At 37.9% G+C, this 20,281-nt stretch overlaps 1 protein-coding gene across 3 annotated transcripts in view; it reads right to left on the bottom strand.

The window, feature by feature from the left end:
• Positions 1 to 20,281, bottom strand: part of srbd1 (S1 RNA binding domain 1) — a 60,369-nt gene that overhangs the window by 5,750 nt on the left and 34,338 nt on the right. For all 3 annotated transcript variants that reach the window (XR_013205968.1, XM_077237274.1, XM_077237275.1), the window contains exons 17-19: positions 9,901 to 10,007; positions 7,157 to 7,324; positions 6,123 to 6,263 (exon numbers count right to left, since the gene is read on the bottom strand). Coding sequence is in view for 2 of the 3 variants with exons in the window: in XM_077237274.1 (XP_077093389.1) it covers positions 6,123 to 6,263; positions 7,157 to 7,324; positions 9,901 to 10,007 (416 nt within the window). In the remaining variant the exon portion in view is untranslated. The remainder of the gene's footprint in view (positions 1 to 6,122; positions 6,264 to 7,156; positions 7,325 to 9,900; positions 10,008 to 20,281) is intronic.

Here is a 20,281-nt window from a genome sequence, read left to right as displayed (position 1 = left end):
CCAGCGTGCTGATGGATGGCCATCGTCGTGACAGCCTGACGCCAGCGCAGCTGTCCTCTGTGTGACTGACAAGGCAGGTGGGTTCAAGACCCACCCATTTCCTGCTGCAGATAGAGGGATTGACAGCAACAGTGACAGGCAAATCTACCCGCACTCCTTCTTTTGTATGTACTCAGAAAATTCCACAATTCGCATACAGATATACAACACTAATACTCATACATACAGATCATTGCTCCTCCTTGACTAAACTCTCCTTAAAAAAAAAAAAGTGTATGACTGACAGGAAGGATGCTGATAGCATGCAATTTTAAACTGTGTGTAGAGAGCATCATACTGTATGTTTGCTGAGTGTGGAGAAAGGTTGTGCAGAATATGAAGATGGTTTCGGTCTGTTGGCACAAGTTCTTTCAGTTACCAGAATATTCCAAATTCATTAATATTAGAACAAGGTTAAAGCATTAGTTCACTTTTTAAAAAACTTTTGCTGATAATTTACTCACCCCCATGTCATCCAAGATGTCCATGTCTTTCTTTCTTCAGTCGAAAAGAAATTAAGGTTTTTGATGAAAACATTCTAAGATTTTCTCCATATAATGGACTTCATTGGGTATCAAACGCTCCAAGGTCCAAATGACAGTTTCAGTGCAGCTTCAAATGGCTTTAAACATACCAGACGATGCATAAGGGTCTTATCTTGCGAAACGATCGGTCTTTTAAAAAATAAATAAAAAAGTTTAAGTTTTATAAGCACAAATGCTCGCCTTGCTCTGTTCTGTGATGCACGTTCGTGACTCTCCTGTTCGAACTCGTTCATCAAAATGAAAGAATCTTTTTTCGAGTCATTTCGTTCATTCAAGGCATTCAACGAACGAAATGATCGAAAAAAGATTTGTTCATTTTGATGAACGAGTTCGAACAGGAGAGTCACGACAGTGCTTCACAGAACAGAGCAAGGGGAGCATTTGTGCTTAAAAAACTTAAACTTTTTTATTTATTTTTTGAAATGACCGATCGTTTCGCAAGATAGGACCCTTATGCATCGTCTGGTGTCGTTTAAAGCCATTTGAAGCTGCACTGAAACTGTCATTTGGACCTTGGACCATTTGATACCCAATGAAGTCCATTATATGGAGAAAATCCTAGAATGTTTTCATCAAAAACCTTAATTTCTTTGCGACTGAAGAAAGAAAGACATGGACATCTTGGATGACATGGGGGTGAGTAAATTATCAGCAAAAGTTTTTTAAAAAGTGAACTGATCCTTTAAGAACAAATCCATGTGTATGTGCATGTCTATCTACACAATTATTAGTGAATGACACCCAATGATAGGATGGTTGCCAAAGTGTTGCTAGAGAACTTTACATAGTTGCTAGGGCATTGCTATGCAGTTGTAAGGGTGTTCTGGGTAGTTTTTAGGGTGTTCCTAGGTGCTAAAGTATCCAACTCGCCCAAAAATATGATCTAAATATAGCTCAGATGACTTCAGTATGTCTATAGGATTTTACGCCTGTTTTATCGTCCACCAGGCAAAAATCATACGTTTAGCTTTCTTTAACAAGCAGCGAGATTTGAGTTATCGTGGCTTAGCACAAACAGTGTGGGATGAGTTATGCACCAAGGTATACTAAGAGTTAAACCTGCTATGAACGAACCCAAACCCTAAAAATTGTTGGCCATATAGTTTCAATACTGACCCGTGAAGACAGAAGTTCAGTGCCAAAAGAAGCCTTTCATGCTCACTTTGAAACACCTAACAGTTAACACCTAACCTAACTAGAGCGGAACTAGATCTAGTGAAACACAAAAATAATCACAGACTTTTTTGGGCCTTTGAGTAATGAGGTGATGAAAATGCAAAGAGTAACAGACACTGTGAATGAATTCCAGCTTGTCTCTCAAATAAAAGGTTTGATGAAAGAACTGCAGAACAGAGTTTTTCATGTGGGATTGCATGTTCTGCAGCCTCCAGTCCAGAGCAACAGCAGCACTAATGGTCAAACTTTGTCCATTAAATTTCATAAATCTTTTAAACATAAGTGTATATAAATTCTAAGTCGGTATGATTTTTGCTCAATGCTAAAACCCATACATAAAAAAAAAAAAACTAAATTTCCAACGGAAAATTAATTGAAAATTCAGATTCAAGCTTATAGTGTCCTGACAACACCTGCTTGAAAAGGACTTCACACACATACCTTTGCCCTGTACTTGTACCAATTTCGACAAATTACTCAAGCACTCATATTGCCCAACAGCAACTATCCATCATCCTCCACTAGTACTTTACAGATTTCCGTGATGTTGGTCAGGGACACTGTGCTTCCCTCCAGCTGTCCCTCTGGAACGCCAGAGTTGGCACAAGGACAGAATGGAGATGAAGAAAGAGAGAGGAGGGTGCTGTGCTGAACTCTGAGTGAATTATGAACAGTTACAGTGTGAGTGTGGGGGTGGTGGGCGATTGGCCCAAGGGCTCAGGTTTCTGGAGGGGGTCTCAGCTGGGCTTATGTTTCCCTCTGGTGTGTTAGTGTTTAGGGGGTACCAGGGCTTCTGCTCTTTTGGATCGAGAAGAGTAGAGTCGCCTAATTCTCCGGACATAATGAAAAGCAGCTCTACCGAGGAGCATTGTGGATGAGGCCTCTGTTCCCCACACCGTAAGCTACTGGGTGGGCCCAATGATAGAGGCTATCCAGACCCAATGAGGCTGCTTTAGTGTGTGGTCCCCTTAGCAATAACCCTGAAGTTAATTCTTTATCATCAGTGAATGTGAGAAATTTGATATCAACTCTCAGATGATTCAGTGACCGAGAAAAAGAAGTTACTAATGCTACATTGAAGAAGATGAAGAGCAGCTATTCACTTCTTCAGACTCATCTTGGCAATACTCATAACGGCAAAATGGATTATGTGAGTTGCTTGGTTGTTGAAGACAGAAAAGTACTCAAAGGAATAGTTCACAAAACGAAAACGGCCATAATTTACATTAAACCTAATGCAATATCTAACTGCAACACATTTGCTATAGATTTTCAGAGGTCTGTTCTTCACACAAAGCTATCACATGACTTCAGAAAACTTGGAACGCTGTGCAGTCATATGGAGCATTTTTTTGATTAAATTTTTTTTTTTTTTAATAAATTTGGACAGCATCTGTCCTCATTTACTTTTATTATATGAAAAAGAGTGGCCAGGATATTCTTTAAAATATCTTCTTTTGTGTTCCACATAAGAAAGTGATAAAGCTTTGAAATGACATGAGGGTGAGTAAATGATGACAACATTTTTATATTTGGGTGAACTGTTCCAATACATTTCTTTTAGTGCTGTTACAAGATTTTTACAACATGATTACAATGGCCAAAATAACTTACAATAACAATATTATCACAACATCTATAGAAATTTTAAAAACCATAAGAATTTGTCACCATAAGGCACGTTTACACCAAGGACGATAACAACAGAGTTTTAATAATCATTCAAATTCTATGAAAATAGGAAAGTCCCCACCACAAATATAAAGACAATGAAACAAAGGAACAATATAATAAGAATCAATTTCAAAACAATTATTTGGTGTGAATGGGATTTAAATGTAAAAAAAATAGTACAAAAAGAACTTATTGTTGATAAGCACTTCCTGAGGACTGTCTAACACAGTCTTTTTTACGTAATCCAAAAAAAAGAAAAACTCCCACTTGCGAGCTAATTTTTTTAGGTGAGGGTAGAGTGTCTCGCTTTCATATGTTATCTCCTCTGAAACTATTTTGTGCGGCAGTAGTAGCTACACATTTTTTACCTCTTTAAAACGGTTGGCAACCGCGTTAAGGTGCAATGTAAAAGTGTCAACCAGATTTCTGGCGATGGATTATTTACAATATTATCATAGGTGTAGTATTAAGACATCATTGTTTGATTTTTCAATTATCATGGTTATTATAGTCAAAACCAATGTTTTGTGACAGCCCTAATCCCTACCTTCCTCTACATGCTCTCGCAAATTGTTGAAAAACTAAGTAAGCACTCATAACATAAATATCAAGCATTATCCAGTCTAGAGTGAAGTTCAAGCTTATTTTTTTATAATTTCCATATCCAAAGAAGAGTCTCCAATAAGAGCTAGCATTAAACTTTGTTTCACAGCTAATACATAAATACTACATACATAGATGGTCAATCAGGGGGTCAGCGCTACATATTGTGTATGTGTTTTGTGTGTACGAGTGGGAAGTGGTGGGGCTAAGGGTATCAAGTTCATCACATTAGAGCAACATGATCCGCCATTACCGTCCGCTAGCCCACGCTTCACAAAGCGCCCAACGTGGAACGAGATCACTCACAAAATGGAGGAAGACAAGCTGCATGTTTTCACAAGCACAATGTGTGACTGATTTAAGCCACCTCCAATCATGACTTCACAAATATTAAGTGCAAACCAGTTACTAATGCTGAGAGGGGTGAATTTTCATTTAATTTCTCTACTCATTAACTGCTGCATTGATATATAAACAGGGCCGAGAATGACAATGAGAGAGGAAGTGAAAAAGAGATATCCAATAATTCGCAATGGGAAAGCGAATGAGCTGGTGAAACAGAGGACAAGAGCGATGAACCCAGTGCAGAAATGGGTTACAGATTGTTGGGAATATGTCAAGCTTGTCATCATCATTATAAAGCCATCGCTTAGAAGGTTCTGCTCGCATCATTAGCCTTATGATTCCAGCCCTGGCTGAAGCTCGCAACATATTTTATACAATTTATTAGCAATACCCAGAATTCCTTGTTTAAAGTCCAGTACATTAGCTGGGCGCTACATTATCAACTCAGCACTGCTGGTGGCCATGTTTAATCAAATCCTGTTACTCCAAGAAAAATATGCTTGGGCTCATGATGACAATTGGAGTGGAGAAACGTCCATTAGCACAGCATTTGGTAACGATAGAGAATGGTGATAATACAAGGGACTGCAAAGGGAGGCTTTTCTGCCTGGTTTAGTCGGAAATGAAGCCTAACGGAGAGAAATGAAAACAAACAGAAGAGGAGGAGAGGAGGGAGGATATGACAGGGTGATTATTCCCCCACTCCATACCCCTAAGTGGCTTTATTAGACCTCTGACCCCAAAAGGCGCCTCTGATGACAGATCAGGCAGAGAAAGAGTGGACGGACATTCACTCACACACAAGTCACACATGCATATACAGTGGGGTCGACACGTCTCAGACCACCCGTGAAAAAACTTCTATTTTAAATCTATTAAATTTATTATATTAAGTTATATTTATTATTATGCAATACAATTTGTAATGAAAGCATATTAATTGAATTACAAAGATAAAATAAAATATCTGTTATAGAATTGAAACAGAATGACAAAATAGATAAACTATCCTATACTATATATATATATATATATATATATATATATAAAAATGTATATTTTTAAGTCATAACTTTATTTGTTTTATTTTCTTTGTTTATTTCCAGATTTTCAATGTGGTCTCAGTACGCAATTGCACACTTACACAAACAAAGTGACACAAAGTAAAATTGCACTAGCAGTACACACACTGTGCTACACCTAATGCCAAAGTACGACATCAGCTATGGAGGAAATTAAAGAAGTGAGTAATAGGCAGTGAATGAATGTCTTGTTTCTAAATTATAGTTGCCATTCACCAATAAATCCTCCAAATTCCACAGCGCTCGGATGCCATGCCCACGGTTCATATTCAATTTTAAAAAACCTCTTTCACATTCATGCACTGATTTTGATTTAACTTGCAGCTGTCATGCACGCAAGCACATCCAAACCACAGGGCATCCGTGCGCACATCTTCTGGAAGCAACAGGCACAAGTGTCAGATTGGAGTAGTCTAAACAGACTTCAGCAGCACAGCTGTGGAGAGAGCGTCATTCACTGCCAGAGAGTGCTGAGCACACGCTGAATGTGCTTTTCATATGAGCGGCAGCAGCTCGCAAAAATCTCACACTGAGCAACCCAGATGATCCCACTTGAGGTAAACACTCGCTACCACTTGGGTCAATCCTTTAAGCAGATTCAGTGATCATCTGCTGTAGTACAGTAATGTGATAGTTCAGTGCCATGCACTGTTCTCACCTCAAAGCGATGCTGTAGGATTCAGGGTGGATGCAGGTTTGGTCCAGAGGGTTAGAGGTGCTATCAGAGCCCTTGACTTTTCTCTTCTTAGCTGTCTGTTTCTGAGGAACCTCAAGGTCTTCGTTCCCTTTAGAGCAGATACTGTTTGAAGCACAATTACAAAAGCATTACAGTACAAAGGGAGATTGGGCTACTATTTACTTGCTTTCAACAAGGAGAAATAAGATGTTTCTGATGACATCATTATAATACATAAGGATGAGATTAGAAGATTATCAACTGAGATTAGAACTGTTTATAATGGGGAAATTTGGGGACATTTAATTTTAGATTTAACAATATTATTACAACATTATTTTCCTATTATCTCTGTAAAGCTGCTTTGAAACAAACTATAATCTATAGTCTATTTATAATCTATTTATAGTCAGGACACTATAAATAAAGGTGACTTGACTTGACTATAACAAATTACCATAAAATTATAAGTAAAAGAAATGGTCCAGTGAGACAACTTGACCCATTTCGCCCCAAATATATGAATTTAACGGAGAAAATAAGTAAAATAATTCACTAATCAATCACTTTCCAAAATCTTTTGTGCTGCACATTATTTGCATTTTCATCAATTAGCCAGAAAAAGGTTTAATATTAAGAACATTTTAATGTAGTGAAACTTTTTTTTTTTACATTATCTAATAACATGTGGTATTAATAATGTTTTAATTGCATAGCATTTGGAGGCAAAAGTCATCATCACTATTAGCCACTGGCACATCTTAACCGAAGAATAAGACTCATGAAAAAATTTTATTTAATAAATCATGGCTAATGTTTCGACAAATAATTTACATCACTTTATAAACACGCCTTTATATTTATAAATATACTGTATGGTCATGTGAGAAAAATAATGCATCATTTTTTTGTATTTAGGGGTGACACATTTTATCCCATTCTCTCCTACAGGATATAAAGGGTAGCTTGGTGCAAAAAACATGTAGAAGTAGAAGTGGCATGGCCCAGCCGTGTACCTGGGTACTGTCTCGGGGTTGATCCTGATGAAGCCGGCACACTGCTGAAAGCTCTTAGGACCGAGGCCTTTAACCAGTTTTAGCTGCTCTCTATTGAGAAAAGGTCCGTTCTTTTCTTTCCACTCCATAATATTGCGTGCTCGCCCAGCATTCAGACCTGCTATGTGCCTGATAAAACAAAACGCATTAAAAAAATTTTTTTTTTACTTTTTGTCCTGATGGGCTTGACTAGCTAGTATTGCTATTTTTCTCTGAAATTCAGAAATGGCATCCTAAAATATATCTTATCTGTCACAAAGTTTAATCTGTCAGATATTACAGATATTTAGTATGAAAAGCCTATATTTAATCTCTCACAACTTCCTGCTTAAACGCCCGGTTAATTACAGTTTGTTCGCAGGGATTAAAGTGAAAAAAAATCTTCTGACTGAAATTTTTTTCAGGCCAAGTCATATTCCTTTAACTTTATTTAAATAGTCGAGACTAATAGCGTTTTAAGGGGAGATGTTTTAAACCACTTTAATATTGCCTGTTTGCATATTTTAAAAGCTATTTTAATCTATGAAAAAATTTTAATTAGCTTGACAAATAATCAACCATCTACATAACTTTTCAGTGCATGTTTTTATTTATCTTATAAGACCAAACAATGCTAAACTATATTAATATTTAGTTTGTTCCATGGCAAATCGTTTTGGCTGAGGGCAAAGTGAAGTTTCATAACTTTATATATTTAAGCTATTTAACTTTAAATTTGAAGCCTATTAGAGAGCTGACTAATGTTTGACTGAATTGTTTGATTTATTTCTCATTGTATAGCTTCTTATAGCCTACCTATTAGGCTACTTATACTTTTATACTGGATATTATTGATCATTAAAACTGACATTTAACAAAAAGAAACAGGGTTGTGTAATGTTATATAATCTAAACTAACCCATATACATAAAAATAACCGGAGCAGCCAGAGCGTACTGAGTGACGCGATCAACTACGCACTGTTCCGTTTGCAGAATAACCGGACTCGCGTCCTCGGGAATTGTTCTCCCGAGTCGAACTTGGCAAGTCCGAAGTTTGCGTACTTGGTGTTGAGAAACGGCCAATATTGACCCGCGTTCTGTTTTCTATCATGCGCCGTGCACGTTTCCGATGATGTAATATAAACGCAATCGCACCAGGGTTGAATAGAATCAAGTTGAGTGTGAAACCAGACCAAAGCTGCGGGGGGCGCTAGCCTGGGAACAATCGCGCTCGGATTCGGACCGCAGCAAACCAGCTGTAGCCTGACATGCACTTATCCAAAAAGATTAATTGAGTGACCACGGAGCAGTTTTTTCGTGAGCGGGAATTTAAAACCCAAATTTGGACCATAAGCGAAGTGATTACAGAATGCTTAGAGTGGAGAGAGGAACGTGCTTTCGCTCCAATCCAGGCTTTATGACATCCCCCTCAGCAGGGTGAATACACCTCGTCTTTCCTTAATTTAAGACCTATTCAAACTAAAATTAAGACATTTATCACACTATTTGAGAAATGAAAGCCTATTTATGGCTTTAAATTATGAAAGTGAATTTAGGACATTAAGGAACATAAGGACAGAAGGGAACCCTGCAATTGACGGAAATCCCTCATAGACTCGCTGCAATTAACGGAAATCCGTCGTAGCGACGGAGAACTTTAATCCCTGTAGAATTAGTCATTGCTTCATATGTCAATACCCAGCATTAACCACACATCCTGTATTAAGAATTTCACCTTAGAAGTCCACCCAAGGCAATGGAAATTATTTTTCATACTTGTGTAATCCCTATATATTCACAAAAAAGAAGTCAGATATTAGTAAAATATTGAGAACATTTTCCAGTAGAATTACCAAATGGCTGCCTAAGATCTCATAATCTTTTTGACCTTTTCATACAAAACAGAAAGGCATTGAGAACTTATTTTGTGACCCGGTATGGCCAATTCGAAGTGGCAGCTCCCCTAAAAGCAGCTATATAAACATTGTATGTCATCACTTATAAATAACGGGCGAATAATGCTGGAGCCACGAACATGTCGTCTGGAGTTCTGGTACTGAGAGCTCATTTAAAGTCAGGTAAACAGATGACCTGTTCCCAGCCTACCTCACAAGCATTTAACCCTGCCTTTCAATGGGATCATATAGCTTTCTAGCTCAGAATAGTGATGTATGTGAGTCTAAGTAAAGTATAAGTCATAAGCCTACAGAATTAAATATAGCAATCTGATCTTTGAGAAATGTGTGCCTGTTTCTTTCTAATGCTTACATGCATCTAAATTTAGCGTATTGATGAAATATGAAAGTCTACTTGCTTTCATCAAAATATTTTTTTAAACTCGCTTAAGTACACATACTAACCCATGGTGCAAACAATTTACAATTACTCATGAAATCCTACAAGGTATTAGACAGAATGAGTGGATATAATGAATGTGTATATTTCAGTGTTTCCGTAAGTTTATGTGACTAATATTCAAGGCTATATATCTCAATTTGTGTATATGTTAGGGAACAGCAATGTTTGTGTATGTAGATCACAATGTTTGTGTGTAGTGGGGAAGTGAAAAGATGTTACAGTTCGTGCGACTGAGTGTGTGTGCGCGTGCACGTGCGCGTGCACAACGTGTAGGGTGTCAGACTAAACAGCGTGCTAAGCAATAGCGGGGAGGCGAGTGAGAAGTTGCCATGTTGTGACTCCTGCTGGAAAGTATTTGGTCTCTACCTCATCAGCGTCTCTGAACAGATGTTGATGTCCACTCCCACGAAGCTCACACACTCCTGCACCACCCCGTCCAACGCTGCCTTCAGCAAACTCTGCGACACGTCGTGCTGGAAAGAGTGACCGGTCTTAGAATGTGTGTTTGTTTAAGAAAGGAGAAGGAAGGGCTCTGTATTTGACCTGGGCTCTGAAATTAAAATCAAACACCTTGAAGGATGTTTTATCTAGAATGTTGAATTGATTCAAATCACAATTTTGATGTACATTCAGAGTTCACTAAATCGCTACGGTTACTTTGAAAATAATTTAAAAACTTTTTACTCCACGTCTTCTGAAATGTAAAGAAAGTCTACATCTATTAGATATCTCAGCAACAAATCATGCTGTCTCAGTCACTTTACAAAAACAAGCCATTTCACAAGGCCAATGTTGTGTCACTGGCAATCAAACGGTAACCCTAAATACTTTGCGGTGTTCATGCTGGTATGAGGGGGAAAAAAGAGACGGCTGAATAAAAAGGCAGCCAGTGGATCGCTTTGCCTCAAGAGACACGGAGAGAAGGTCTGAGGCTGTTTTCATTGGAAAGCATCTGTGACACTTCAAAGTCCTTTCACAGGGGTTTTCCATTAAGTGCAGGGAATTGATAAAGTTAATCCAGCCGAACTTTTCACACTTTGGAGGCGGTTTTCTAAAATGGAGATGGAATTCAAAGCAAAGAAAACCGCAAGGCCAAATCCAAAACTGACCAAAATTAGGAGCAAGCAGGGAATTCTGACAAGCCTTTGTCTGTCTTGCATTGGGACCCATATCCATATGGAAGAAGTTATACCAGTGCTTTAGACCTTGTAAGGCAAATGTGCAATACTTCATTTGGGAGACTCATTACGATGAACACCTTCCCCGTTTAGAACAAGATCTGCATGTACTAGTTAAAGTCGACCATGGTGGCTTGGGGGGGAGGGGGGGATTGGGGCAGGACAATTTCAATTCACTCAATTCACTAGCGACACTTTTCTTCCATATTGTGATGAACATCAGAATGAAACAGATTATCAAAAAAGAAAAAAAAAGTCTGAATAAATTTTTTTTATTAAAATGTTTAAAAAGTGAAAAATGCATGGATGAATCACAATAAGATCAATACCATGCAATTAAAAATAGATTTTTCGTTTTATGCTGGATTTAAGAGGGCTAATCTCCCTAGTCATTCAATATGAAACAGCATCAAATAGGTAAAAAAAAGGCAGCAAAATGTAAACTTCATACTGTACATGTATGCCTCTTTAAACCTTTTCTTTTGAGTTCAACACACTGGAAACCCCTATAGTTAAACTACTGAAAAAAGCTTATTGACTTCCATTCTACATAGATCTACAATCTAAATAGATTAAAAGCTCTTTTGATGAATTGTTGACCATGTGACTTGAATCACCTGCCCATTTTAAAAAAGGGATGAGAAACATGAAGAGCTCAGAATACTGTATTCTCTCATTTTCTTTTTAATTAGGGAAAAACCCAACATTTAAAAGAGCAGCAATGATAGTTTGTGGTGGTTTGGGAGTGTACGACATGTATTGCCAGTTCTGTGTACTTTTCCGTGTGTAAATTTACAGTGCGAGTAAGATCTAATACTTTCAAGTTGTTTTGCGGGCGCTATTGTGTTCTAGTGTTTGTGTGAATACAAATTCAGTATATAAAACAATCCAAGAATCCCACAAGCCTCTTAAAACTAACTAAATCTGCACATTCAACCTACCCACGGTCACATACTAACACAAGAACAGGCAGAAATAATAAACAAAGACATAGAAGATATATTTCCCTCATATTTGGACACAGTGGTTTACTTTCAGAGAGTGTTAGCGTTTGAAATTGCACAACAAATGAAGAAAAAGTAAAGGGTGGGTCTGAGATGGTGTGGATCGGGATACATAATATCTTTTGCTTTAATAATTCTCGGACATATTATAAATGAACTAGCTTTATTAACAGACCAATTTAGGTGGTATTAAACAAACGTTTTTTAGGGGATGACATTAAAGATATCCTTTTCTTTAGTTCCTATATCTACATACATGTATGGTGGATACTAGTCAGTCAATAACTACTGACTGTTAGAATGCTTCCATGGCAATCATGTTTCACATTAAACACAAAGCAACACAATGTGCCAGCTGAAGAATTGTTATCCAATGTAAGAAAATACAGTACATTCAGACTGGGAAAATGTGGCAAAGAAAACAATGAGAATATCAAAGAGGTCTGAGAAGCAGATGTTCAACACATACACACAAAAAAATCACCCTCAAAACAAATGTTGTAGCCGAGAGAAATCTGATCTTGTATACTCATTAGCAGATCTGCCTGTTTGTCCACAAAACACATGTCCGTTGAGAACAGGCACCAGAGCACTCTGAGAAAAGGTGCGATAAGATATAATACGAGATAAGGACACTTTCCTCCTCTTTGATGTCAGAATAAATTTTGTGGGCTGATTCTAAAAAATTAATAAACAGGTAACCATAATTAAAAAATAAAGATTGAAATAAAAATAAAAGCCAAGTATAAAGGTAAAAAGTGAATAAAATAATCAAATAAATACCATTAAAATAACATATTAATTGTACTCCTGTAAGGCAGGGTATCTCTTATAAAGGTACATCTTAAAGGGATAGTTCACCCAAAAATGAAAATTCTGTCAGTATTTACTCACCCTCATGTTGTTCCAACCTCGTAAGACCTTCGTTCATCTTCGGAACACGAAATAAGATATTTTTGATTAAATCTGAGATCACTCCTCCATAGGCTTCTTAAGGGATTGAAACTTGCCAGCCCCTAAAAGTTATTAAAGATATCGTTAAAATAGTCCAAGTGACTACAGTGACTCAATCTTAAGTTTATCAAATGACGAGAAAACTTTTTGTGCGCAAAAAATAAATAAATACATAACGACTTTATTTCAACTATTCATTTCCTTCTCTGTGGGCATCGAGTCAGTTCACTAGTGTGATAGTGCAGTTCTTCTGTGTCGTACGTCACACGCATCACACACATGACCAGCGTCGGCCAATAGTGAGCCTACGTGTGACGTAGCTCTACGCAATCACACTACATTAACTGACTAGAGGCCCACAGAGAAGGAAATGAATAGTTGAAATAAAGTCGTTATTTATTTATTTTTTGCGCACAAAAAGTTCTCGTCGTTGAAAGTTTCAATCCCTTAGAAGCCTATGGACTAGTATGGAGGAGTGATCCAGCTCTCAGATTTCATCAAAAATATCTTAATTCGTGTTCCGAAGATGAACGAAGGTCTTACGAGGTTGAAACAACATAAGGGTGAGTAAATACTGACAGAATTTTCATTTTTGGGTGAACTATCCCTTTAAAGGTGCTCTAAGCGATGTCACACGTTTTTTAGGCCAAAACATTTTTTGTCACATACAGCAAACATCTCCTCACTTCTCCGCTAGCTGCCTGTCCCCTGAACACACTGTAAAAAAAGTGCGGTTTCTGCAGACACCTCAGGCTCCAAAAACGGCAGCAAAAACAAACTGGGCTAACCCGCACCACGAAACATAAACTGTTCCAGCCAATAACCGACAAGAAGGATTTGGGGGTTTAGTGCGTGGATGAGGAGGAGGGGGGGTCTAGTTAGCCTCCATTTTGTTTGACAATACTTTGAACGTCAACAAGAAGTGACGTCATCCAACATCGCTTAGAGCACCTTTAAAGGGTCCATGTTTTCTAGCAGAGCAATGGTGATGAGGTTTTGATGCTTAGTCCTTCAATGTCAAAGAGAGTGATGGAATAGTATCGTATTAGATACAACTGAGTGAAGATAAATAGACATGGATTACACCAGCACAATAGTAACATCTCAGTGGGTTCAGGTTGGAAAAGATATTGAGTGACTGCTAGGTAGTGGAGTGGGTGAGCAGTGCAGATTAAAGCAGAAGAATGCATTTTTTGACCTGATAAATACTTTCAGGCTGTATTCAATGGTGTAATCTTATCCAAGCAAATACAACCCCAAATCAGAAAAAGTTGGGACATTTTGTAAAATAAAATAAAAGTTTTCCAATGTTTTCACTGACCAACATAATTGTATTTTGTAAATATGAACAAATTTTGATTTTGATGGCTGCAACACACCCCAAAAAGTTGGGGCAGAGACAAAATAAAAGTGAAAAGATTATCCAAATTAGATTATCCAACTCTTTTGAAACAGTCCACAATGAGCAGGTGAATTGGTAATAGTTGAGGGTATCGTGTTTGGGTGTAAAAGTGCTTCTCAGTCTTTTTAAGCAAAGATGGGTCATGGCTCATCACTTTGTGCCAAATATCATGAGAGATTTGTCAAACTATAAAAAAAAAATCACATTTCTCAATGCAAGATTGCAAAGAATTTATGTCTTTTAACATCTTCCATACATAATATTGTCACGAGATTCGGGGAATCCAGAGAAATCTCAGTCTGTGTAGGGCAAGGCAGTAGACCTCTGTTGAATGTGTGTGACCTTTGAGCCCTCAGATGGCATTGCACAAGATACCATCATGCTAATCTGTCAAATACAGCCACATGTGCTCAGGAGTAATTTGGAAAACCATTTTCATTGAACACAGTCTGACTCTGCATTAAGAAATGCCACTTGAATCTCTGTTACGCAAGGAGAAAGCTTTACATCAGTTCTATGTGGAGATGCCGGCGAGTTATCTGGGCCTGAGCTCATATAAGATGGTCTAGAAGACAGTGGAAAAGTGTGCTGTGGTCAGATGAGTCCATGATTCAGCTTGCTTTTGGAAAAAAAATGGACACCGAGTTCTCAGTCCCAAAGACGAAAGGGACCAACCAGACTTTCACCAGCGACAGGTGCAAAATCAAACATCTGTGCTGGTATTGAGGTGCATCATTGCAAACGGTATGCGTAACTTGCATTATTGTGAAGGTACCATTGACATGGAGGCATGTATTTGGATTGTACATAGACATAAACTGCCATTAAGATGACATCTTTCCTGGGAAGCAAGACAATGCCAGGCCTCATTCTGCACATGCTAAAACTGAGTGGTTTCTAGACACTCTGCACCAGAGAAGGGATGTTCCTCCTGCCTTAGTGCAGTCCAGATATGTAATGTATGACTCATCGTGAAAAGGAGAATCAGGCAACGATGACCACAGACTGTTGAGCGGCTGTCTTGTATCAGACAAGATTGGGCAAATATTCCACTAGCAAAACTCCAACAATTAGTATCCTCAACTCCCAAATGATTAAAAAGTGTAATTAAAAGGAAAGGTGAAGTGACACAGTGGTAAACATGTCTCTGTTCCAACTTTTCTGGGGTGTGTTGCAGCCATCAAAATCAAAATTTGTTCATATTTACAAAATACAATTATGTTGGTCAGTGAAAACATTGGAAAACTGGTCTTTGTACTTTTGTCAGTTAAAAAAAGTTTAAATAGAATTAACAAAATCACAGATTCTTGATTTTAATGCATTTTACAAAATGTCCCAACTTTTTCTGATTTGGGGTTGTACATAAAATCATTCATCACAGACTAAAAAAAAGAATCACACCATTCAATATCTTTATATTGCAATACCTACTAGTTATAATTCTGCACCAGGTTGTGCATTTTCCTAAACTTTTAAAAAACATAATGGTAATGGTTTTAAACAACAGTAGCGGCATTGAGATCTTTAACACTTGTTCCCAGGGGATGTTTAGTAATTGACAGATCCTCTTAAAGCTCTCACAAGTAATGCATTCATTTGCCTCTAGTGGTTAATGCAGTTCATTGCAACTGGTAAAATAAAATAAAAAAATAATAATTTTAATATCAATACCTCCAAAATCTAGCCAGTGATACACAAAAGCTGGAAAAACAACTGTAATATTAGACAGACAAAACATTTATTGCACAAAAACATCCTTTATGTGGGAGAACACTATCGGCTGTAAAATTGTCAAAATCTCTCATACTTTTACTTTGTAACCCTAGAGAGGTGTGAAAATGCTGTATGCTATTGGAAGGCCTGTGTTGAAATGAAAACAATAAACATGAGAGCCTGAAGGCAGACGCTGAGATATTCAACAGCAGCCCAATCATTCCTAATGATCCTCATTTGCTCAGACACACACAAGTTTGCTAACAGTTTAATACATTTTGCCATGTGATATTTATGGTGATTTCAAAACAGTACTCATCAGACTTATCAACACATCACTGATGCACGCAAACAGATTATAATGCTAAAATCACAAACAGTTTGCTGATAATCAATAAATCAGTGCACGCTCAAGATACTTCTCACAAAGAACTCCTTATTTTATCGTACAAAAACCTACTGCCGCATAATAGCCGGATGCAACCTAAGAAGTGTGTGGACAGGTTCCCATGTAGCTGCTCCCAAACCCTAAGGTTAGCTTTTGAGTATTTGGCAACCGGTCGGCTGTATAAAGTGCCTTGAGCGCGGATAGAGCGAAAATTCTCACAGTCTTTGTGCAGGCTAAGAGAGAAAGACACTCAAAAAGTGTCGCCTCCGGGTTGTTTTGAGATCTGCTGATGGAATGCGCACTCATTAGAAAGCCATCAATCATCAAGCCCCCCCCAGATCTATTTTTAAAGGATGTTACATGAAGTTATATGCTCGGGTATACTAATTTACGAGGTGGGACACCACCACTGCGATATTAGCACTCACATACTGGGAGAAAAAGTCAAATGAACAGCATATAATGGAACAAGAGAGTGGCCAATGATCCATATCAACTGTCGGGCCGTCTGGCACTGGAGGGTCAGGAGGGAGCGAATTAAAGGGATAGTTCACACAAAAATGAAAATTTGGTCATCATTTGCTAAACCTCATGTCTTCCCAAACCTGTATGACATTCTTATGTAGAACATAAAAGACAATATTTTGAGATTCTTTTCTTTTTTGAGTCCATATAAAGAAAGTCAATGGTAATCCAAATGGTTTGGTTACCAACATTCTTCAGAATATCTTTGTGTTCTGCAGAAGAAAAAATGTCAGGAAAGAAAGAACATTTGGAATGACACGCAGGTCATAATGAAATAATTTTTGGGTGAACTAACACTTTAAGACTATGAAGACAACAATCACTGTGTACAAACGAAGCTGAAATAAAATATAAGCTGATGTGGTTGAGGACATATTAGAAATATCAGCCTAGACTCTTTCCAGTAGTTGCAGTTGAAAAAGGCTTCAGCTTTCACCCACATCATCTCTCCAATTTCCTGTCAATTCTACTGGATATATTAAAGACAACATAACCATTTCAATTAGTAAGTGTAAAACTGAGATGCACAGAGCTGCATATATACTAGAGCATGCATAAAAGAAGATATTATCAGTGCTTCTTGTCTGTACAATGTAAGTACATTTTTCACCAAAACTGTTTGGTTTTCAACATTCTTCAAAAACTTTTTTTGTGAACTATCCATTTAAGGCTTTAAAAACATTTCAGGCCTGTGGGCAAATTGAACAAAGCTGAACACGAAAAAGTTAATATAAGTTGAGATTGTAGTGGTCAGATGTGAAAAATCAGCCTAGACACTTCAAATCCTTCCAGTAGTTGCAGTTGAAAAAGGCTTCGGCTTTCACCCACATCATCTCTCCAATCTCCTGTCAATCCTACTGGATATATCGAAGACTACATAACCATTTAAATTAGTGCAAAACTGAGACGGACTGAGCTGCATCTGGTAGAGCATACATTAAGAATCAAACCAACATCTCCAGGAGGGCCTGAGAAAGACCATGCTCGCCTAAAGCCGATATTAAGCTTTCCATCTGTCTTCAAACGCGCACAAGCCGCACTCTCTGGTCTTCGTTCACAGTAGGAAGAGTAGCTGACAGCTGGGCTTTGACATGGCTTAGCGCTGTGGTAACCTTGAAGACAAAACAACCAAAACTCAATTGAATCATTTGGGAATAGGTGAAGAAAAGTGGTGGGAGTTCACATAGTTTTTAAACCTGCCCTCTGTTTGAACAGACACATATCCCAGACCACAACACGCCAGGTATAGAGGAGGGGACGGGACGATGGTAACAAAAATACGCACTTACATTGCCTCACCAAGCCTAGCAGAGCCACAGCGAGGTTTCTAGCCCAAGCCATGCACACAAGTACGCACAAAAACATTCTGGCTCACACAAACCGCTGGATTAAATTCAGGTGCGAGGTCCTGTTTGGTTTGGAAAGGCCCCAGTGCCAGAACAAAGTATGTCTGTCCACACTGAGCCCAGTTAACAGGTTGTTGTTGTTTTTTTTTTGTTTTTTTTACGAAATGCTGCCACTCTGAGATGTCAATCAGTTCTTCTCTTCTTTCCCCACCCTCATGACCCAATGTAGATCTAACCAGCTGCAGGCTCTGAAAACACACTTCGCAGAGAGCTGAACACACAAAGATGTTTGACTGAGGGGATTCCTTAACATACCTCCCAAAGCTCTGCCTCATGCGTAACCAGAGACCTACGTTTTCAGCAAAACACAAAAGCTCCAAAAACAGTTCAAGACATACTGACAGCAGTGTAAGAGATGACAAAGACTGACAGAGCTGTTAAATCAACTTTACATAATGGGTAGAAATTGAAGATATTTTTAAAAGAGCAGTCTTAACTGCAAGATCACATTTATGTTCCCACTCTTTTTGACCAATGAATTTCCATCTTTCCACTCATTTGAAATAAATATTTTTCTGATTCAGTCTGAGCCAGTTTGACAGATTCTTAAGGCACTAATAGAAAATATGTTTAGGACTTTTCCGTGATCTTTAGATACGGAATATGGAATTCAATCCAATTCACTAACGAATCATTCAGAGATAAATCAGTCTACATGTTTTACAGATTCATTGAACTTGTAGAAAAATATATTCCCATTAAAGGTTTGGGGGTCAGTAAGAATTTGAAAAAAGTATCCTATTTGAACAAAAATACTACAAAATATAATTACAATTTACAATAACCGTTTCTATTTTAAAACATTTTAAAAATGTAATTTATTCCTGTGACGCAAAGCTGGATTTTCAGCATCATTACTCCAGTCTTCAATGTCACATGATCCTTCAGAAATCATTTTAATGTCCTGATTTGCTGCTCAAGAAACATGAACTGTAGTGTACATTCACCATTGATTTTTTCTTGACTTTTCCAGGATCTTTCCAGTCATTTGTTATTACTGAATAGGCGTGATTCGACAGATTAAAGAATAGACTACAAAAAATATAAATAACAAACATCTATACAAGCTTAATATCTGGTCAATTAAATATTTTAGAGTAGAGCATTACTATATTACTATATATATTCACGACAGAATATTCCCTGACTTTTCCAGGAAGTAAAAAAATAAAAAATAATCCCTCACACACACACACACACACACACACACACACACACACACACACACACACACACACACACACACACACACACACACACACACACACACACACACACACACACACACACACACACACACACACACACACACACACACACAATTTACAATTTACAATTCCCTGATGTTTTAAGGTTGCCACAACCTTGTGAACTGCATAAGAATTATTCAAAGCTTGCTTCCGTCCACTAAAAACATTGTGCATGAATTCAAAAAAGAGTTTTGGCAGCAAATAAGATGATGCAGTTTCCTGGCAGTGGGCTGACACTTTAACGACTAATTCTGACACTTTTCTCACCTACACTCTGCGCCATCTTTCCTTTACCTCAGGTGAAGCCTGAAGACCGTCTGGAGTCAGTAAACACCTGTCAAACAGAACATGAGCTGCACCCAAAAAATTGCTGGACTCACCCAAGTCATAAGAAAAAAAACACACACTTATTTTACTTTTGCTTTGGATTTCTTTGCTACGCATGTGAACAGCCATAAGACGAGAAAGATAAAAATAATTTTTGACTTTACACAGCAGAGGGAAAAGTCATATAGTTAAAAGATGGAAAAATTAAAGCTAGATCAGACATGATCAGAATGAGTAAATGTGTTCAGCAGAGCGCATAACTTTTCCTTTTTCCCACGTGAAATTGGACTCAGCTATCAATCATCGTCAATCAGCTTCCTGTCAGTCAATACTTACACCTTCATTCACTCTCTTCCGTTTTACCCTGAGGGAACAGTCTCAGCAGGCTCATTAAAATGAGAAGGATGGAGTGACATCACTGGTGCTTTTTCTTTACACAACCTTCTAAACCATCAAAAACAGTTTTTAACCAATAGATTGCTCATTGCTGTTTCGAACACGCAATAAACAGTCTAAAAATAAGATTATTTACTATATCTATGTAACCAACAGCCTGGTCCCTGTGTGAACAAACATTCAAATCTAACCTATTTTATAATT

The sequence above is a fragment of the Siphateles boraxobius genome, unplaced genomic scaffold (genome assembly GCF_051911475.1).
Source record: "Siphateles boraxobius isolate OS27281-9 unplaced genomic scaffold, OSU_SipBor_1 20, whole genome shotgun sequence".
Taxonomy (NCBI): domain Eukaryota; kingdom Metazoa; phylum Chordata; class Actinopteri; order Cypriniformes; family Leuciscidae; genus Siphateles; species Siphateles boraxobius.
The sequence above is the reverse complement of the archived record's forward strand: the minus strand, read 5'-3'. Positions and strand labels throughout refer to the sequence as shown.